The 20847-nt window shown below is 38.9% G+C and overlaps 1 protein-coding gene across 1 annotated transcript in view; it reads left to right on the top strand.

The window, feature by feature from the left end:
* Jade3 (jade family PHD finger 3) overlaps positions 1–20847 on the top strand; it is a 154613-nt gene that overhangs the window by 119657 nt on the left and 14109 nt on the right. Inside the window, exons 9-10 of the mRNA XM_059250225.1 lie at positions 847–1014; positions 4158–4274. Coding sequence (XP_059106208.1) covers positions 847–1014; positions 4158–4274 — 285 coding nt within the window. The remainder of the gene's footprint in view (positions 1–846; positions 1015–4157; positions 4275–20847) is intronic.

The following is a 20847-nucleotide window of genomic DNA, read 5'->3' as shown; positions in this document are numbered from 1 at the left end:
AGAAGCAAGTACCAGGGACCAGTACTGCTAGGGTGAATCAGTTGATGGTATAGGGTATATTTAGTCATGTGAGGAACCTAGAGGCACCTACTTTTCCTCTGAAATAGATTAGAGCAATAAAGAGGGTGAAATGGACAATTGAAGGTGGGGGGTTGGTGTCTAGAATAATTTCTAAGTAATCGTCCTTCTCCCTGAGTTATTCATTTATTTTCTAATATCATTCCATAAAGAATTAAAAGGCTCCCAGAACTCATTATGGATTATTGTGATTCAATTCACAAGTCTCCTTTTGGTCCAACCCAAGCAAATAATTTCTACAATATGCTGAAATTTTTTATGCACAAGGTACTATTAGACTCTTTATAAACATTAGCTTATTTGTATCTCATACATTTCATTATTTTCCAACACCTTTTTTCTTCATCACAATAGTACATTACATGTTGAAGTTACTCTGTTATTGCTTTCCTGATCTGTTATAATATATAAAATTGAAGACAGTTTAGAAAACAGGGAAAAGAACCTATTTTCAAAAAAAAATTTAAAAAGAAAGAAAAATGCCTATAACCCAACTCTCAACTAATAATTGGCTAACTTTGTGGTGAATCTCCACCTTGTCTTTTTCTATTTCCCTTTAAAGTTAGTTCTTATAGATAGGCATGCTAATCCTAGTTCAGATGCTTGGTTTTTTAGGGTGTTTAAAAATTGCTAAATCCAGAATAAGAATTTGTTCAACTATATTTGTCTTTCTCCTAGAAACAGAGAGTATTCTCTTAGATGTGTCAAAGCAGGTATTGGTGCTAATACAAAGACACTGACCATTCTTCCCTCTCTTCATGCTTACAGGCTTGTTATGGCATCCTTAAAATTCCAGAAGGCAGCTGGCTATGTCGTTCCTGTGTCCTGGGCATTTATCCACAGTGTGTTTTATGTCCTAAGAAGGGTGGAGCCATGAAGACCACCAGGACAGGGACTAAATGGGCTCATGTCAGCTGTGCCCTGTGGATACCAGAAGTAAGAAACCATTCAAATCTGGGCCCATTTACTCCAGGATGCCCTCCTTCTCATGATGTTTAGACAGACTCAGACTTGTCTTGGAAATTCTTCCTGCTCACCTCTATTTCTGAGATTTCTGTGCTACATCAGGTCTTCTTGGACACAAATGTGCATGTTAGCACATACTATTTATTTGTGGGTGGTACTTTCAGTGGTATTTGATAAATTTGTGTGAGAGAAGAGGGTGATGAGATAGTATAGCTGTTAGGAGCACATACTGCTTTTGTAGAGGATCTGAGTATAGTTCCAGTAGCATGTCAGGCAATTCACAACTGACTGCCTTTAATTCTGCCTCCCAGGGAATTGATAGCCTCTGGCCTCCAGAGGCACCTGTACACATATACACATACTCATACACATATATGCATAATTTTAAAAACAAATATTTTAAAACTATTTATAAAATGAACAAAACTACTTTTTTTTAAAAAAAAGACAAAGGTATGAGAAACACTTTTTTAAAATAAACCTTACCTTAAAATACCTGTAGCCACAAATCAGACTAAGATATGAAATGCCACAGAAATATACAAATAGCATCCCGGAAGGCTCCCTCATAGCCCCTCCTTTCCCTATTTCCTGAGAACAACAACCATTTTGATCTTTATCAGTATAGATAAGTTTTGTATATTTTTGAGCTTCATGTAAATGGAATTCATAGAGTAAGTATTCTTTTGTGTCTGGCTAGCACTCCATGTTGTAGTATATATCAGTAGTTCATCAATTTACATTGCTTAGTAGTTTACCATTATATGGATATACTATTTATCCATTCTACTTTGGGTCTCTGATTTTAGGCTGTTAAAAATAAAGTGAGCCTACTGTGGTGGTTGTCCTTTACTTTTTGTTTTTTACCTTTTTAAAGACAGGGTCTAACTGTTTGACTGACTAGCTGCCTTGGAACTCACAAAGATCCACCTGCCTCTGCCTTCCAAATTCTGGGATTAAAGGCCACCATACCTAGTTCTCTTTTACTTATAAAGCTCTTTGGGGGCCTTAAACTCAACAGTTATCTAAGACTTTATTCAAAATTCTATTCCTTGTTATCTACCCCGATCCTGTAGTTGCAGGTATTTCCTGAGGTGCTATTGTTAATTAACTTAATTAAAACATGGCTTCTAAATTAAGCATGGTAGTACATTCCTGTAATCCCTATACTTGGGAGACTAAGGCAGGAGGGTTAAGATCTAGAAGCCATCTTGGAACTGTGTAGTGAGCTCAAAGCCAGGCTATATACCTAGATCCTGTAAACAAAAAATAACTCAAGGGTTTGGGCTAGGGTGTAGTTAGTGGTAGAATATTTGTCTAGCATGAACAAGGCAATTCTCCAGTACCAAAAAAATTAAAATTAAAAAAGGTTGAAGCCAGGCCTGGTACATATGCCTGTAAACCCACATCTTTGGATGGAAAGGCAGAATAATCAAAAGTTCAAACCCTGGGCTGCATAGTAAGCTTAAGACTAGCCTAAGCTAGAGTGAGACCTTGTCTCAGACCAAAAAACAAGAGGTAGGGAATGTAGCTCAGAGGTAGAGCACTTGCTTTGCATGTGCAAAGGCCTGGGCTTGATCCCTAGTATCACACACATAAAAATAAAACAAATCACCTATAATCCCAACACTCAGAAGGCTGGAATAAGAAGATCATGAGTTAAGGGCTATCCTGAGCTACATAGATGCTATCTCAAAAATAAAATAATATAAACTTTCACAAATATTAACCTTCTCTTAGGGCTTCTAATTCTTGATTTCCAGTATATTTTGGATTATTAAAGATCTCTCTTTCCTGATCTGAACAGAACTTGTACTAGATGAACCATCTTAGTTTGATAGTTACTCACTTTTTAAAACCTGTTTCTTTCCGGTGCTGGAGAGATGGTCCAGGGAGTTTGATAGTTACTCACTTTTTAAAACCTGTTTCTTTCCGGTGCTGGAGAGATGGTCCAGGGGTTAAGAGCACTGGCTACTCTTCCAGAAGACCTAGGTTCAAATCCCAGCATCTGTATGGTGGCTCACAACCATTTGTAACTCCAGTCCCAGAGAATCCAATACCTTCTTCTGGCCTTTGTTGGCACTGCATGCATGTGATGCACAGATATACACATAGGCAAAACACTCGTGCACACAAAACAAAATGAAAAACAATAATTTTAAAGTTTATTCTTGGGTCTGGAGAAAGGGCTCAGCAGTTAAGAACACTGGCTGCTCCTCTAGAGGACCCGGGTTTAGTTCCCAGCACCCATATGGCAGCTTACAACTGTCTGGACCATGGCACCAGGCATGAATGTGATGCACATATACATGCAGGCAAAATACTCATACAAATAAAATAAATAAATCTTTGTTAAAGTTTATTTCTTAAAAAGTCATGTATATAGTTGTAAAAGAGAAACCGAGAACACATTTTTACCAGTAGTTACATGACCCTTTGTTTCCATATGGAAAATATTGTTTCATCTTTTTTAAAGTATCCCTTTCCTTTCAGCATCCCCAAAGACTTAATTTCACTTTGAAGCTACTTTGGCTGAGAGAGTAGGGTAAGCTGGTAATAGTTACATAGTTTTAAAAATTGGAGTTTAGAAGTGGTATCATCCTCATTCTTTGTAATTACAGGCTGCAGTCTCTTCATTACATAAATTTGCTGCTACTTTCCAACAATATTATCCTGCTTTGTGAACCAAATATAAAGATCTGTCACTGCCTATCTTTATTTTTAGTTGATTAAATGAAATAGCAAGGCATGTGGTACCATGATACTAGAATTTCTGAACTTTATTTTCTTTCCTTAGTAGCTTTCTTTGGTTCCTAAGTAAAGATAGATATATCTTGATTCTTTAAGGTAACCATGCCTACCTAGTCTATATTCCTGCACTCTCATCACGTACATGAATTGTTTACATTACTAGAAATGACTGAAGGACTGAGCAATGGAAAGAGATATGTTTTGTTTATTCTTAGTTCCATACTAACCTTGGAAGATATGGCTTACTTCATTGTTTTAATGTTCTCAGCTTCATATAACATATATAAAACATGTAACAGTTTGTGAAAAGTGCTTCTGAGATGCCCTGGTGCTTCTGCCTTATGATGATGTTGTATTTGTAGGTCAGCATTGCTTGTCCTGAGAGAATGGAACCTATCACAAAAATCTCCCATATTCCACCTAGCCGGTGGGCCTTAGTTTGCAGCCTGTGCAAGTTGAAGACAGGAGCTTGTATTCAGGTAAGTGCCCTGAGAAGTAGTGGAATGAGCTAAAACCAAGTTGACCTGACTCATGGTCCCAGTAAGAGTATCTTGTTAACCCAAAATCTCCCCTCTTATGTGCAGGATGCTGCCATTCCAGAGACAGTTTGTGGAAATCTTTTTCAGATGTTACTTCTGAGTTATTCAGCCTGTTTCTTTTTCAAAGATTTATTTTTATTTGTGTGTATGTGTGGGGGTACCATGTGTGGGGGGGTGCCCCCAGAGGCCAGAAAAGGGTGTTTGATCTCCTGGAGCTGAATTTACAGGTTGTTGTGAAACACCCAGCATGGGTGCTGGGCATTAAACTTGGATCCTCTGAAAGAGCAATAAATGTTCTTAACCACTAAGCCATCTCTCTGACCCTTGACCTATTCTTTTTAACATTCAGATTGGTTGCCAGGCATAGTGATATACACCTTAGGCCCAGCTATTCAGGAAATTGAGGCAGAAGAATCATTTCAGCTCAGGAGTTCAAGGCCAGCCTGAACAACATAGTGAGACCCTTTTTCAAAATAATACTCATAGTGGTATTAAACCTTTATCTTTTAATGTCAGCACTCATGAGTTAACTGACTCTGAAGCTGAGTGCTTTCATTCTGAGTGGGAATAAGCTATAACTAAACTATATAGCCCGTGTTCTGATGAGTCTTATCCATTAATTGTCAGTGAATTTAAGATCCAGGATGATTACATAGATGGCTCTGTGAACGTTTGGGTGTGGAAAGGTACATTTGAATAGATAAAGTCTGGCGACTAGTTTTGAAAGTCATTCTCATAGGCATCTATGTTGCATGTGGTAGTACAGGTAATGTGTTCTGAGATATCTGAGGTACAATATCACTTCACTTTCTGTTCCAAACATAAGGTGGCACTGCTTGTAAGGACTTGTAAGGAAGGAAGGACTGACCTTCTATTCCATAGACTTACTGTGTGTAAGCTGCAGACGGGTTGAAATTAGATTTTCCTGCAGACCTTCAGAGAAAGGAGTCTCTGTAATGTCATAACTTAGGGCAGTGGCTCTGGGTGTTTCATTTAGTCCGCTGCTGCTTAACAGGTTTCAGACTTGTCATCTAACACATATGAGCACTTATCTTTTTAAAAATTTCTTTCAGCTGATTTTATTTATCTTAGCTATAACATTTTAGTATTTATAAAGGAAAAATGTCCCCCTGATATATACTGACTGTGCTGGCTAGTGTTATGTTAATTTGACACAAGCTAGAGTCATTTTGGAAATGACTCATTTGAGAAAATACCCCTAAATAGATTGGCTTGTAGACAAGCCTGTGGTGCATTTTCTTGATTGACGACTAATGTGGGAGGTTCCAGCCCACTGTGGGGTGGGGGTGCCAGTCCCAGGCTAGTGGTCCTGGGTGCTATAAGATAGCAGTTTGAACAAGCCACGAGGAACAAGACAGTGGACAACACTCTTCCAGGGCCTCTGCATCAGTTTCTCCCTTGGGTTTCTATCCTGATTTCCCTGGATGATGCAAGTTCTGAGATGAAATAATTCCTTTTCTCCCCAAGTTACGTTTGGTCATGGTGAGTTTTTTGATTGTTTTTTGTTTTGTTGTTGTTTTTCTTTCTGGAGTTTTTTTTTTTTTCCTTGAGACAGGGTCTCTCTGTGTAACATCCCTGGCTGTCCTGGAACTCACTTTGTAGACCAGGCTAGCTTCAAACTCACAGAGATCCATATACCTCTGTCTCCCGAGTGCTGGGATTAAGTACATGGACCACCACGCCAGACTTGGTCATGACACTTTATCACAGCAATAGAAATCCTAAGCCACTAACCTAACACATTGTTTGTTTAGCTAAGTTCCTTCCTATTTGCTCTCCATATATGAGCCTCTTAAAGGCCAAGATGATACACCATTCCCCCACTAGTATTCATTTAGGGTGCATTGAATAAATACACATATGTTTCCTTGTATCAAATTAATTTATAATACATATTTTCCATTAAAACAAAATATTTTCCATGTGTATTATTTAATAATTTTACAGTGGAGATTGAATTCATATTCAATAAATTACTTATTCTCACTATGGTACCTGCATTTCTCACTAATTTGCTGTTAAAGATTATTTTTATACTGGTTAGTAATTAGTAACATAGCTAGTGAGAGAAAACGTTGGCCTTAGCCTTTGCAGATCTGAGTTTGCATTGCAGCCTTAGGCTCCACACTCTGTCTTCTGTTATATTGTTTATCTATGAGTTTTATCTTCCCTAATTTTGTTCTACGTTTTTTCCCACACCTTGACATGATAGACACTAGATTTTGATGGATGGATGAACAGATGATTAGATGGAACATTCTAGAGGAGGTTTCTCATCTGCAGACCAATGGTTCTTATTTTCATTTCTTAAAGTTCAGATTCTTGATTTTAGAGAAATCTTCCTAAATTGAGGCTATTGTGCATTTTTATTTTTTGTGTGGTACTAGGGATTAATCCCAGGATCTCAAGTATGCTAAGCCAATGCTCTACCACTGAACTGCATCTCTATCACAAACTTTAGTATAAGGAATTTAATTTATTCAGCAAATGTGTATGCCTAATTGTATACTAGGGTTTGGGTCTACCAATGAAATAACAAAGAACTTTGCACTGTGGAGCTTATATTTTAGTTTGTAAAAGTAGACAGTAAGCAATAGATGTTAAATAAAATGTTATAAGGTGATAGCTGCTATAGAAAAGACTGTGGAAGACAGTAAGAAGTTGGGAAATGTGATGTAGGGAGCATGAGTTACAAGTTTAAGCTGAGTGATTAGGGTAAAACTAACTATAGAGATAACATATGAACAAAGAGAAAAAGCTATGCAGATGTTTAGGATAAAAAGTGTTTCAGGCAGAGGAAACAGCCATTGAAAAGACCATGAGATAGGAGTGTGCCTGGCCTATTTGATCAACAAGAAAGAATCCAGCAAGATGAGAATGGAATGTTTGGGAAAAGAAGAACAAAGAGATTATATGGGGCTTTATTGGTTAGAGCAAGGACTGGTAAATTTGTTCTATAAATAGCAAGATAGTAAATATGTTAGGCTTTGTGGACCATGTAGTTTCTTGTCACAGCTGCTCAACACCACCTTTGCAATGCAAAGGCAGCTATAGACAGTATTTAAACAAATAAGAGCCTTTTTGAACATGAAGGTTTCTGATAATCCTTTAGCAGATGCTAGTCTTGGTTCAAGCTAGATGTCTAGGAAGCCCTGGATTTTGCCCAGGTTCTAGACATACTTGCTCTAATTTCCAGGTTTCTCGAATTTCTCTGTTCTGTATCTTATATTGAAGTCTCTCTAGATCCTGAGGCTTAGCCTAGTCTACAAATTGAGACCATGTCTAGAAAAAAAACATGGCTTTGAAACTGAGCATCATAGCATGCACCTATAAGTCCTAACACTTGGAATGCTGGGGAAATAGTACCACCAGTTCAGGGCCAACCTAGGCCATATATAGTTAGACCCTTTCTTAAAACACAGAATGGAAAGAAGGAAAAGATGGAGGGAGTGGGGAGGGAAAGGGAAGAGAGGAGAGAAAAGGAGGAATATACTCTTTGGTGCTAGTCTCCCAGGATTTGAAACCTGGTCTTCTTGCTGGTTATGTAAGCTTATAAAAGTGACCTAACTTTAAAAAAAAAAAAGTTAGCCGGGCGGTGGTGGCGCACGCCTTTAATCCCAGCACTTGGGAGGCAGAGCCAGGCGGATCTCTGTGAGTTCGAGGCCAAGCCTGGTCTCCAAAGTGAGTTCCAGGAAAGGCGCAAAGCTACACAGAGAAACACTGTCTCGAAAAACCAAAAAAAAATAAAAAATAAAAAAATAAATTAAAAAAAAAGTTACCTAACTTTTCTGGGATTCAGCTTCCACATCTATAAGTGGAGACAATAATACTAATTACTTAAGATGGCAGAGAGCTTAGCATAGAACCTAAAAGATAAATATACAAGTTAGTAGGACTGCTAATAATTGCATATGTCCATATTATTATTCCCTAGAGTAAATCTGATTATTGATAAAATCCCTAACATTCATTTGGCCAGCCAAACTGAATAGAATCATCCAACATTTGTGGCTTGGATTGATGGTAGAGAGATATAGCCTGTCTGAAGTCACATACAAGTATAGAGAATTTAAATTGGAAAGCTAACATGAGTTTACTCTTAAGCCCATGTGAGTTCAATTATAATGGAAATTAACTTCTAAAAGATAAAATCTTCAAAAAGTGTGGAACTGGGAAATAAAGTACATTTTTTTCAGTGACTATTAAAAGTAATATAATGAGGAAAATGAAATACTAAGATTAAAAGGAATTCTGAGGGATAACTTGATGGTTAAGTACTTGCTGCACAAGCATGAGGAACTGAATGTGAATCCCCAGCACCTATTTAAAACTAAATGTTTAGCCTCCTACATCTATAACCCTAGCACTGGGAGTGATGTGCAGAAGCAAACAGATCCTGGAATCACTTAACTGGCTAGCCAGTCAGCTGAAATAGTGAGCTCCACGTTCAAAGACAGACCTTGTCTCAAATATAAGGTGGAGAGGAATTAAGGAAGACAGCTGACATCAACCTCTAGCCCCCACATGTGCACATAGCAACATAAAAGGGCATTCTCCACCGACCTAGGAAAGCACTTAATTTTTTTCACATATTTCACAATTTGTTTTTTTAATTAAGAAATTTTTTATTCATTCCACTTACCAACCACAGATCTCCCCTTACCCTCCTCCTGCTCCTGCCCCCCCCTCGCCTATCCCCCATCCTCTCCTCCAAAAAGGTATGGTAGATCCAAGCCCCTCCCCCTGCATCAAGGCTGTGTGCAAGGTGTCCCACCATAGGCAGTGGGCTCCAAAAAGCCAGTTCATACACTAGGGATAGATCCTATTCACACTCTCAGGGGCCCCTCAAACAGACCAAGCTACAGAACTGTCTCACCCATGCAGAGGGCCCAGTCCAGTTCCATACAGGCTCCACAGCTGTCAGTCCAAAGTTCATGAGTTCCCACTGGCTTGGTTCGGTTGTATCTGTAAGTTTCGGCATTGTGGTCTTGATGCCACTTGCTCATAGATTCACTCTTCCCTCTCTTCGACTGGACTTCTGGAGCTTGGCCTGGTGCTTGGCTGTGCCTATCTACATCTGTTTCCACCAGTTACTGGATGAAGGCTCTATGGTGACTGTTAGGGCATTCACCAGTCTGACCACTGGGATAGGCCAGCTCAGGCACCCCATCCACCATTGCTAGTAGTCTAAGCTGGGGTCACCCCTGTGGATTCCTGAGAACTTCCCTCGCACCAGGTTTCTCTCTATCCCCACAATGTCTCCCTCTAGCAAGACATCTCCCTCATTGCTCTCCTCTCTGCCCCTGTTCCAGCTCAATCATTCCATTTCCCCAGGCTCCTATCCCACATTCCCTACCGTCTATTGCTCCCCTCACCCCCAGTTTACTCAGGAGATCTCATCTATTTCTCCTTCCCAGGGGGACCAATGTCCCTCTTGTTACCTAGTTTCTCTGGAGCTGTGGATTGTAGTCTGGTTATCCTTTACTTTACATCTAGTATCCACTTATGGATGTACCATGTTTGTCTGAGTCTGGGTTACCTCACTCAGGATGATATTGTCTAGTTCCATCCATTTGCCTGCAAATTTCATGATGTCATTGTTTTTTACTGCTGAGTAGTACTCCATTGTATATATGTACCACATTTTCTTTATCCATTCTTCAATTGAGGGGCATCTAGGTTGATTCCAGGTTCTGGCTATTACGAATAATTCTGCTATGAACATAGTTGAGCAAGTGTCCTTTGTGGTATGCTTGAGCATCCATTGGGTATATACCCATGAGTGCTATCACTGGGTCTTGAGGTAGATTGATTCCCAATTTTCTGAGAAACCTCCATACTGATTTCCAAAGTGGCTATAGAAGTTTGCACTCCCACCAACAGTGGAGGAGTGTTCCTTTTGCTCCATATCCTCTCTAACATAAGCTGTCACCAGTTGTTTTTTATCTTAGCCATTCTGACAGGTGTAAGGTGGTATCTCAGAGTTGTTTTGATTTGCATTTCCCTGATGACTAAGGATGTTAAGCAATTCCTTAAATGTCTTTTGGCCATTTGAGAGTCTTCTGTTGAGAATTCTCTGTTTAGCTCTGTAGCCCATTTTTTTAATTGGATTGTTTGGTATTTTGATGTCCAGTTTCTTGAGTTCTTCATATATTTTGGAGATCAACCCTCTGTCAGATGTGGGGTTGGTAAAGATCTTTTCCCATTCTGTAAGCTGTCGTTTTGTCTTATTTACCATGTCCTTTGCCTTATAGAAGCTTCTCAGTTTCAGAGGTCCCATTCATTGATTGTTGCTCTCAGAGTCTGTGCTACTGGTATTATATCTAAGTGGTCTCCTGTGCCAATGCATTCAAGGCTACTTCCTACTTTCTCTTCTATCAAGTTCAGTGTAACTGGATGTATATTGAGGTCTTTGATCCACTTGGACTGGAGTTTTGTGCGTGGCAATAGATATGGATCTATTTGCAATCTTCTACATATTGACATCCAGTTATGCCAACACCATTTGTTGAAGATGCTTTCTTTTTTCCATTGTACACTCTTGGCTTCTTTGTCAAAATCAGGTGTTCATAGGTGTAAGAGTTAATGTCAGGGTCTTCAATTTGATTCCATTGGTCCACATTTCAGATTTTATGCTAATACCAAGCTGTTTTTATTACTATAGCTCTATAGTAGAGCTTGAGGTCAGAGATGGTGATGTCTCCAGAGGTTGCTTTGTTATACAGGATTGGCTATTCTGGGTTTTTTGTTTTTCCTTATGAAGTTGAGTTTTGTTCTTTCAAGGTCTGTGAAGAATTGTGTTGGGATTTTGATGGGGACTGCATTGAATCTCTAGATTGCTTTTGGTAAGATTGCCATTTTTATTATGTTGATTCTACCTATCCATGAGCAAGGGAGATTTTTCCATTTTCTGATATCTTCTTCAATTTCTTTCTTCAAAGACTTAAACTTCTTGTCATACAGGTCTTTCACTTGCTTAGGTAGAGTTACCCCAAGTTATTTTATATTATTTGTGGCTATTGTGAAGGTTGATGTTTCTCTGATTTCTTTCTCAACCCATTTATCATTTTTATATAGGAGAGCTACTGATTTTTTTTTAGTTAATCTTATATCCTGCCACATTGCTGAAGGTGTTTATCAGCTGTAGGAGTTCTCTGGTAAAATATTTGGGGTCACTTACATATACTATCATATCGTCTGCAAATAGCGAAAGTTTGACTTTTTTTTTCCAATTTATATCCCCTTGATCTCCTTATGTTGTCTTATTGCTTTAGCTAGGACTTCTAGTACCATATTGAATAGATATGGATAGAGTGGACAGCCTTGTCTTGTTCCCAATTTTAGTGGAATTGCTTTGAGTTTTTTTCCATTTAATTTGATGTTGGCTGTCGGCTTGCTGTAAATTGCCTTTATTATGTTTAATTATGTTCCTTGTATTCCTGATCTCTCTAGTACCTTTATAATGAAGAGGGTGTTGGATTTTGTCAAAGACGTTTTCAGCATCTAATGAGATGATCTTTTTTTTTTCTTTCAGTTTGTTTATATGGTGTATTGACAGATTTTCGTATGTTGAACCATCCTTGTATTCCTGGGATGAAGCCTACTTGGTCATGGTGGATAATTTTTTTTCATGTGTTCTTGGATTTGATTTGGCAGTATTTTATTGCGTGTTTTTGCATCAGTGTTCATGAGGGAGATTGGTCTGTAATTCTCTTTCTTTGTTGCAGCTTTGTGTGTAGTTTGGCTATCAGGGTAACTGTAGCCTCATAAAAAGATTTTGGTAATGTTCCTTCTGTTTCTGTTGTGTGGAACAGTTTGAAGAGTATTGGAATTAGCTCTTCTTTGAAAATCTGGTAGAATTCTGTGCTGAAACCATCTGTTATTGGGCTTTTTTTGGTTGGGAGATTTTTAATGACTGTTTCTATTTCCTTAGGGGTTATTGGACTATTTAAATAGTTTATCTGGTCTTGATTTAACTTTGGTATGTGGTACCTATCAAAAAATTGTCCATTTCTTTCAGATTTTCCAATTTTGTGGAGTACAGGTTTTTGAAGTATGACCTGATGATTCTCTGGATTTCCTCATTGTCTGTTGTTATATCTCCCTTTTCATCTCTGATTTTGTTAATTTGGATGCTCTCATACTGCCTTTTGGTTAATTTGGATAAGGGCTTGTCTATCTTGTTGATTTTTCTCCAAGAACCAACTCTATGTTTCATTGATTCTTTGTATTGTTCTCTTTGTTTCTATTTTATTGATTTCAGCCCTCAATTTGATTATTTCTTGCCCTCTATTCCTCCTGGGTGGCTTTGTTCTTTTTGTTCTAGAGCTTTCAGGTGTGCTGTTAAGTCACTAGTGTGAGATTTCTCCATCTTCCTTATGTGGGCATTTAGTGCTATGAATTTTCCTCTTAACACTGCTTTCATAGTGTCCCATAAGTTTGGGTTTGTTGTACTTTCATTTTCATTGAATTCTAGGAAATCTTTAATTTCTTTCTTATTTTTTCCTTGACCCATTGGTGAGTCAGTTGGGAATTGTTCAGTTTCCATGAGATTGTAGGCTTTTTGTAATTTTTGTTTTTGTTGAAATTTAACTTTAAGCCATGGTGGTCCAATAAAATACAGGAGGTTATTCCAATGTTTTTGTATCTGTTGAGATTTGCTTTATGACTGAGTATGTGGTCAGTTTTAGAGAAGGTTCCATGGAATGCTGAGAAGAAGGTATATTCTTTTGTGTTAGGGTGGAATGTTATGTAGATATCTGTTAAGTCCATTTGAGTCATAACACCTGTTTGTTCCCTTATTTCTCTGTTAAGTTTCTGTCTGGCAGATCTATCCTTTGGTGAGAGTGGGGTGTTGAAATCTCCCACTGTTAGTGTGTGTGGTGTAGCTGGAGTTTTCTCCAGTCCTGCCTGGGCCTGCAGCTGCTCAGACCCAAGTAAACACACAGAGACTTATTTTACTTAAAAAACTGTATGGCCGTGGCAGGCTTCTTGCTATCTAGTTCTTATATCTTAAATTAACCCATTTCTATTCATCTATAAGTTGCCACGTGGCTTGCCACCTTACTTCCCATGGCAGCAGCGGCTGGCAGCATCTCCTGACTCAGCCTTCCACTTCCCAGAATTCTCCTCTCTGCTTATCCTGCCTATACTATACTTCCTGCCTGGCTACTGGCCAATCAGCATTTTATTTATCAATCAATCAGAGCAACACATTCACAGCATACAGAAAGACATCCCCAGCAGTGGGGTTTGATGTGTGATTTAAGCTTTAGTAATGTTTCTTTTACAAATGTGGGTGCCCTCTTATTTGGGGCATAAATGCTCAGAATTGAGACTTCATCTTGGTGGATTTTCCCTGTGATAAATACATAATGTCCTTCCCAATCTCTTTCGATTGATTTTAGTTTGAAGTCTGTTTTATTAGATATTAGGATATCTACACCAGCTTGCTTCTTTATGTCCATTTGATTGAAAATTCTTTTCCCAGCCAGTCTTTGAAGTTGAGGTGTGTTTCTTTCTTTTTTTTTTAAGGTATGTTTCTTGTATGCAGCAGAAGGACAGATCCTGTTTTCATATCCACTCTGTTAGCCTGTGTCTTTATATAGGTGAATTGAGCCCATTGATATTAAGGGATATTAATGACCAGTGATTGTTAATTCTGTTATTTTTTGGTGATAGTGTTGTGTGTTTCCCTTCTTTGGTATTTGTTGGTGTGGGATTATCTATTGCCTGTGTTTTAATGGGTGTATATAACTTCCTTAGGTTGGATTTTTCCTTCTAGTGCTTTCTGGATTTGGCTAGATTTGTGGATAGATATATATTTGTTTAAATCTGGTTTCATCATGGAATATTTTGTTTACTCTGTCTATGGCGATTAAGAGTTTTGCTTGGGCTGGAGAGATGGCTTAGAGATTAAGAGTACTGACTGCTCTTCCAGAGGTCCTGAGTTCAATTCCCAGCACCCACATGGTGTCTCACAACCATCTGTAATGAGATCTGGCGCCCTGTTCTGTATACATAATAAATAAAAAAATCTTTTAAAAAGAGAGTTTTGCTGGGTATAATAGTCTAGGTTGGCATCCGTGGTCTCTTAGTGTCTGCATAACATCTGTCCAGGACCTTATGGCTTTCAGAGTCTCCGTTGTGAAGTCAGGTGTTATTCTGATGGGTATGCCTTTATATGTTACTTGGTCTTTTTCCTTTGCAACTCTTGATATTTTTACATTATTCTGTATGTTTAGTGGTTTGATTATTATGTGGTGGTGGACTCTTTTTTTTTGTTTGTTTGTTTTGGATACAGTCTATTTGGTGTTCTTTAAGCTTCTTGTATCTTCATAGGCATTTCCTTCTTTAGGTTGGGAAAGTTTTCTTCTATGATTTTGTTGAATATATTTTCTGTGCCTTTGAGTTTGTATTCTTCTCCTTCTATCCCTATTATTCTTTTTTTTAATTTTTATTTTGCAATACAATTAAGTTCTACATACAGGCACAGATTCCCTTGTTCTCCCCCCTCCCGCCCCCCCTCACCTTCCCCCCAGCCCACCCCCCATTCCAATCTCCTCCAGGGCAAAGCCTTCCCCACAGACTGAGATCAACCTGGTGGACTCAGTCCAGGTAGGTCCAGTCCCCTCCTCCCAGGCCGAGCCAAGTGACCCTGCATAGGCCCCAGGTTTCAAACAGCCAACTCATGCAATGAGCACAGGACCCAGTGCCACTGCCTGGATGCCTCCCAAACAGATCAAGCCAATCAACTGTCTCACCCATTCAGAGGGCCTGATCCAGTTGGTGACCCCTCAGCCATTGGTTCATATTTCATGTGTTTCAGTTTGTTTGGCTATTTGTCTCTGTGCTTTATCCGACCTTGGTCTCAACAATTCTCTTTCATATAAACCCTCCTCATTCTCGCTAATTGGACTCCCAGAGATCCACCTGGGGCCTAGTCATGGATCTCTGCATCCAGATCCCTCAGTAGTTGGATGAGGTTTCTAGCACGACAATTAGGGTGTTTGGCCATCCCATCACCAGAGTAGGTCAATTCGGACTGTCTCTCGACCATTGCCAGCAGTCTGTTGTGGGGTTATCTTTGTGGATTTCTGTGGGCCTCTCTAGCACTTTGTTTCTTCCTATTCTCATGTAGTCTTCATTTACCGTGGTCTCCTATTCCTTGTTCTCCCTCTCTGTTGTTGATCCAGCTGGGATCTCCCACTCACCCAAGCTCTCTTTCCCTCGACCTTCGCCCTTCACTACCCCTACTCATGTCCAGGCTGTTCATGTAGATCTCATTCCATTTCTCTGTCATTGGGAGATCCCCATGTCTTTCTTGGGGTCCTGTTTTCCAGGTAGCCTGCCTGGTGATGTGAGTAGCAGTCCAGTTATCCTTGTTCCACATCTAGTATCCTGTTATGAGTGAGTACATACCATGTTTGTCTTTCTGAGTCTGGGATACCTCACTCAGGATGATTTTTTCTAGGTCCATCCATTTGTCTGCAAACCTCATGATGTCATTGTTTTTCTCTGCTGAGTAGTATTCCATTGTGTATATGTACCACATTTTGTTTATCCATTCTTCAGTTGAAGGGCATCTAGGTTGTTTCCATGTTCTGGCTATTACAAACAATGCTGATATGAACATAGCTGAACAAGTGCTCTTGTGGTGTGGGTGAGCATTCCTTGGGTATATGCCCAAGAGTGGTATAGCTGGATCTTGGGGGAGATGGATTCCCAATTTTCTAAGAAAGCGCCATATTGATTTCCAAAGTGCTTGTACAAGCTTGCGTTCCCACCAGCAGTGGAGGAGAGTTCCCCTAGCTCCACATCCTCTCCAGCATAAGGTGTCTTCAGTGTTTTTGATCTTAGCCATTCTGACAGGCGTAAGGTGGTATCTCAGAGTTGTTTTGATTTGCATTTCCCTGATGATTAGGGATGTTGAGCAATTCGTTAAATGTCTTTCAGCCATTTGAGTTTCCTCTGTTGAGAATTCTCTGTTTAGTTCTATAGCCCATTTCTTAATTGGACTGTTGGGCATTTTGATGTCTAATTTCTTGAGTTCCTTATATATTCTGGATATCAGTCCTCTGTCAGATGTGGGATTGGTGAATATCTTTTCCCATTCTGTAGGCTGTCGCTTTGCTTTGTTGACCGTATCCTTTGCCCTACAAAAGCTTCTCAGTTTCAAGAGGTCCCATTGATTGATTGTTTCTCTCAGTGTCTGTGCTACTGGTGTTCTATTTAGAAAGTGGTCTCCTATGCCAATGCGTTCAAGACTACTTCCTACTTTCTCTTCTAGCAGGTTCAGAGTAGCTGGATTTATGTTGAGGTCCTTGATCCACTTGGACTTAAGTTTTATGCACGGTGATAGATATGGATCTATTTGCAGCCTTCTACATGTTGATATCCAGTTTTGCCAGCACCATTTGTTGAAGATGCTTTCTTTTTTCCATTGTGCACTTTTGGCTTCTTTGTCAAAAATTATATGTTCATAGGTGTGTGGATTAATGTCAGGGTCTTCAATTCGATTCCATTGGTCCACATGTCGGTTTTTATGCCAGTACCAAGCTGTTTTTATTACTGTAGCTCTATAGTACAGCTTGAAGTCAGGGATCGTGATGCCTCCAGAGGTTGTTTTATTGTACAGGATTCTTTTGGCTATCCTGGGTTTTTTGTTTTTCCATATGAAGTTGAGTATTATTCTTTCCAGGTCTGTGAAGAATTGTGTTGGTATTTTGATGGGGATTGCATTGAATCTGTAGATTGCTTTTGGTAAGATTGCCATTTTTACTATGTTAGTTCTGCCTATCCATGAGCATGGGAGATCTTTCCATTTTCTGACATCTTCTTCAATTTCTTTTTTCAGGGACTTAAAGTTCTTGTCATATAGGTCCTTCACTTGCTTGGTTAGTGTTACCCCAAGGTATTTTATGTCATTTATGGCTATAGTAAAGGGTGATGTATCTCTGATTTCCTTCTCCGCTTTTTTGTCCATTGTATATAGGAGGGCTACTGATTTTTTTGAGTTGATCTTGTATCATGCTATGTTGCTGAAGGTGTTTATAAGTTGTATCAGTTCCTTGGTGGAATCTTTGGGGTTGCTCAAGTATACTATCATGTCATTTGCAAATAGGGAAAGCTTGACTTCTTCCTTTCCAATTTGTATCCCCTTAATCTCCTTATGTTGTCTTATTGCTCTGGCTAGAACTTCAAGTACTATATTGAATAAGTATGGGGAGAGCGGACAGCCTTGCCTTGTTCCTGATTTTAGTGGAATTGCTTTGAGTTTCTCTCCATTTAATTTGATGTTGGCTGTTGGCTTGCTGTAAATTGCCTTTATTATGTTTAGGTATGTTCCCTGTATTCCTGATCGCTCCAAGACCTTTATCATGAAGGGGTGTTGGATTTTGTCAAATGCCTTTTCAGCATCTAGTGAGATGATCATGTGGTTTTTTTCTTTGAGTTTGTTATATGGTGTATCACACTGACAGACTTTCGTATGTTGAACCATCCTTGCATCCCTGGAATGAATCCTACTTGATCATGGTGGATAATTGTTTTGATGTGTTCTTGGAGTCTGTTTGCCAGTATTTTATTGAGTATTTTTGCATCAATGTTCATGAGGGAGATCGGTCTGTAGTTCTCTTTCTTTGTTGTATCCTTGTTTGGTTTGGGAATCAGGGTAATTGTAGCCTCATAGAAGGAGTTTGGTAATGTTCCTTCTGTTTCTATTGTATGGAACAATTTAGAGAGTATTGGTATTAACTCTTCTTTGAAGATCTGGTAGAATTCTGCACTGAAACCATCTGGTCCTGGGCTTTTTTTGGTTGGGAGACTTTTAATGACTGTTTCTATTTCGTTAGGGGTTATTGGACTATTTAAATAGTTTATCTGGTCTTGATTTAATTTAGGTATGTGGTACCTATCCAGAAAATTATCCATTTCTTTTAGGTTTTCCAGTTTTGTGGAATAGAGGTTTTTGAAGTATGACCTGATGATTCTCTGGATTTCCTCAATGTCTGTTGTTATGTCCCCCTTTTCATTTCTGATTTTGTTGATTTGGATGCTCTCTCTCTGTCTTTTGGTTAGTTTGGATAAGGGCTTGTCTATCTTGTTGATTTTCTCAAAGAACCAACTCTTTGTTTCATTAATTTTTTGTATTGTTCTCTTTGTTTCTATTTTATTGATTTCAGCTCTCACTTTGATAATTTCCTGGCATCTATTTTTCCTGGGAGACTTTGCTTCTTCCTGTTCTAGAACTTTCAGGTGTGCTGTTAAGTCACTAGTGTGAGATTTCTCCAGCTTATTTATGTGGGCGTTTAGTGCTATGAATTTCCCTCTTAGTACTGCTTTCATAGTGTCCCATAGGTTTGGATATGTGGTGTCTTCATTTTTGTTGATCTCTAGGAAGTCTTTAATTTCTTTCTTTATTTCTTCCTTAACCCATTGGTGATTCAGGTGGGTATTGTTCAGTTTCCATGAGATTGTAGGTTTTCTGTAGTTTTTGTTGTTGTTGAAATCCAACTTTAGACCATGGTGGTCTGATAGAACACAGGAGGTTATTCCAATTGTTTTGTATCTGTTTAGATTTGTTTTGTGACCAAGTATGTGGTTGATTTTAGAGAAGATTCCATGGGGTGCTGAGAAGAAGGTATATTCTTTTTTGTTAGGATGGAATGTTCTGTAGATGTCGATTAAGTCCATTTGAGTCATGACATCAGTTAAGTCCTTTATTTCTCTGTTAAGTTTCGATTTGGGGGATCTGTCCAGTGGTGAAAGTGGGGTGTTGAGGTCTCCCACTATTAATGTGTGGGGTTTTATATGTGATTTAAGCTTTAATAATGTTTCTTTTACATATGTGGGTGCCCTTGTGTTTGGGGCATAAATGTTCAGAATTGAGACTTCATCTTGGTGGATCTTTCCTGTGATGAGTATGTAATGCCCTTCTTGATCTCTTTTGATTGATTTTAGTTTGAAGTCTATTTTGCTGGATATCAGGATGGCTACACCCGCTTGTTTCTTAAGACCGTTTGATTGGAAAGTCTTTTCCCAGCCTTTTATTTTTTAGGTAGTGTCTATCTTTGAATTTGAGATGTGTTTCTTGTATGCAGCAGAAAGATGGGTCCTGCTTTCGTATCCATTCTGTAAGCCTATGTCTTTTTATAGGTGAATTAAGTCCATTGATATTGAGGGATATTAATGTCCAGTGATTGTTCATTCCTGTTATTTTTTGGTGGTGATGTGTGTGTACTTTTCTTCGTTGGGGTTTACTGCTGTGGCTTTATCTATTGCCTGCGTTTTCGAGGGTGTATCTGACTTCCTTAGGTTGGAATTTTCCTTCTAGTGCTTTCTGTAGGGCTGGGTTTGTGGATAAATATTGTTTAAATCTGGCTTTGTCATGGAATGTCTTGTTCACTCCATCTATGATGATTGAAAGTTTTGCTGGGTATATTAGTCTAGGCTGACATCCATGGTCTCTTAGTGTCTGCATTACATCTGTCCAGGACCTTCTGGCTTTCAAAGTCTCCATTGAGAAATCGGGTGTTATTCTGATAGGTTTGCCTTTATATGTCACTTTGCCTTTTTCCTTTGCTGCTCTTAATAGTCTTTCTTTATTCTGTACGTTTAATTGTTTAATTATTATGTGGCGAGGGGACTTTTTTGGGGGGTCTAGTCTGTTTGGTGTTCTATAGGCTTCCTGTGTCTTCATAAGCATTTCCTTCTTTAAGTTGGGAAAGTTTTCTTCTATGATCTTGTTGAATATGTTTTCTGTGCCCTTGAGTTGGTATTCTTCTCCTTCTTCTACCCCTATTATTCGTAGGTTTGGTCTTTTCATGATGTCCCAAATTTCTTGGACATTTTGGTTCATGACTTTGTTGACTTTAGTGTTTTCTTTGACTGATGAGTCTATTTCTTCTATTGTATCTTCAACGCTAGAGATTCTCTCTTCCATCTCTTGCATTCTGTTGATTATACTTGCATCTGAAGTTCCCAATCGTTTTCTCAGATTTTCTATTTCCAGCATTCCCTCTGTTTGTGTCTTCTTCATTTTTTCTATTTCCCTTTTCAGGTCTTGGACTGTTTCCTTCATTTGTTTCATTGATTTTTCTTGATTTTCTTTCAGTATTTTATTGTTCTCTTCCAGGACTTTTTTGATTTCTTCTAATTTGTTTGCCCTTTCCTCTAGTTGTTTACAGCGTTCTTCACATTTTTTTGTCTTTTCCTCTACACGAGCCTCTAGCTTCTTCATGATGACATTCATAAGGCTATTTTCTTCTGCTTCTTCCAATTTCTGATGTTCAGGTCTAGGTGTTGGAGGAGGGCTAGGGCCTGGTGATGGTGTATTGCTATTCATTTTGTTGTATGTGTTTCTGCCTTGACGTCTGCCCATCTCCTTCTGGTTCGTTCTTGGCCTTATCCGCACACTTGGTTCAGACAGAGCTGACAGATTCAGGAAGTATCTCTCTCTTGTCCAGATGGGAGCTCTCTTGTCCAAATTGGA

This window comes from Peromyscus eremicus, chromosome X, assembly GCF_949786415.1.
Source record: "Peromyscus eremicus chromosome X, PerEre_H2_v1, whole genome shotgun sequence".
Lineage (NCBI taxonomy): Eukaryota > Metazoa > Chordata > Mammalia > Rodentia > Cricetidae > Peromyscus > Peromyscus eremicus.
Note: the sequence above shows the minus strand (reverse complement) of the source record. Positions and strands in the feature narration are given on the sequence as shown.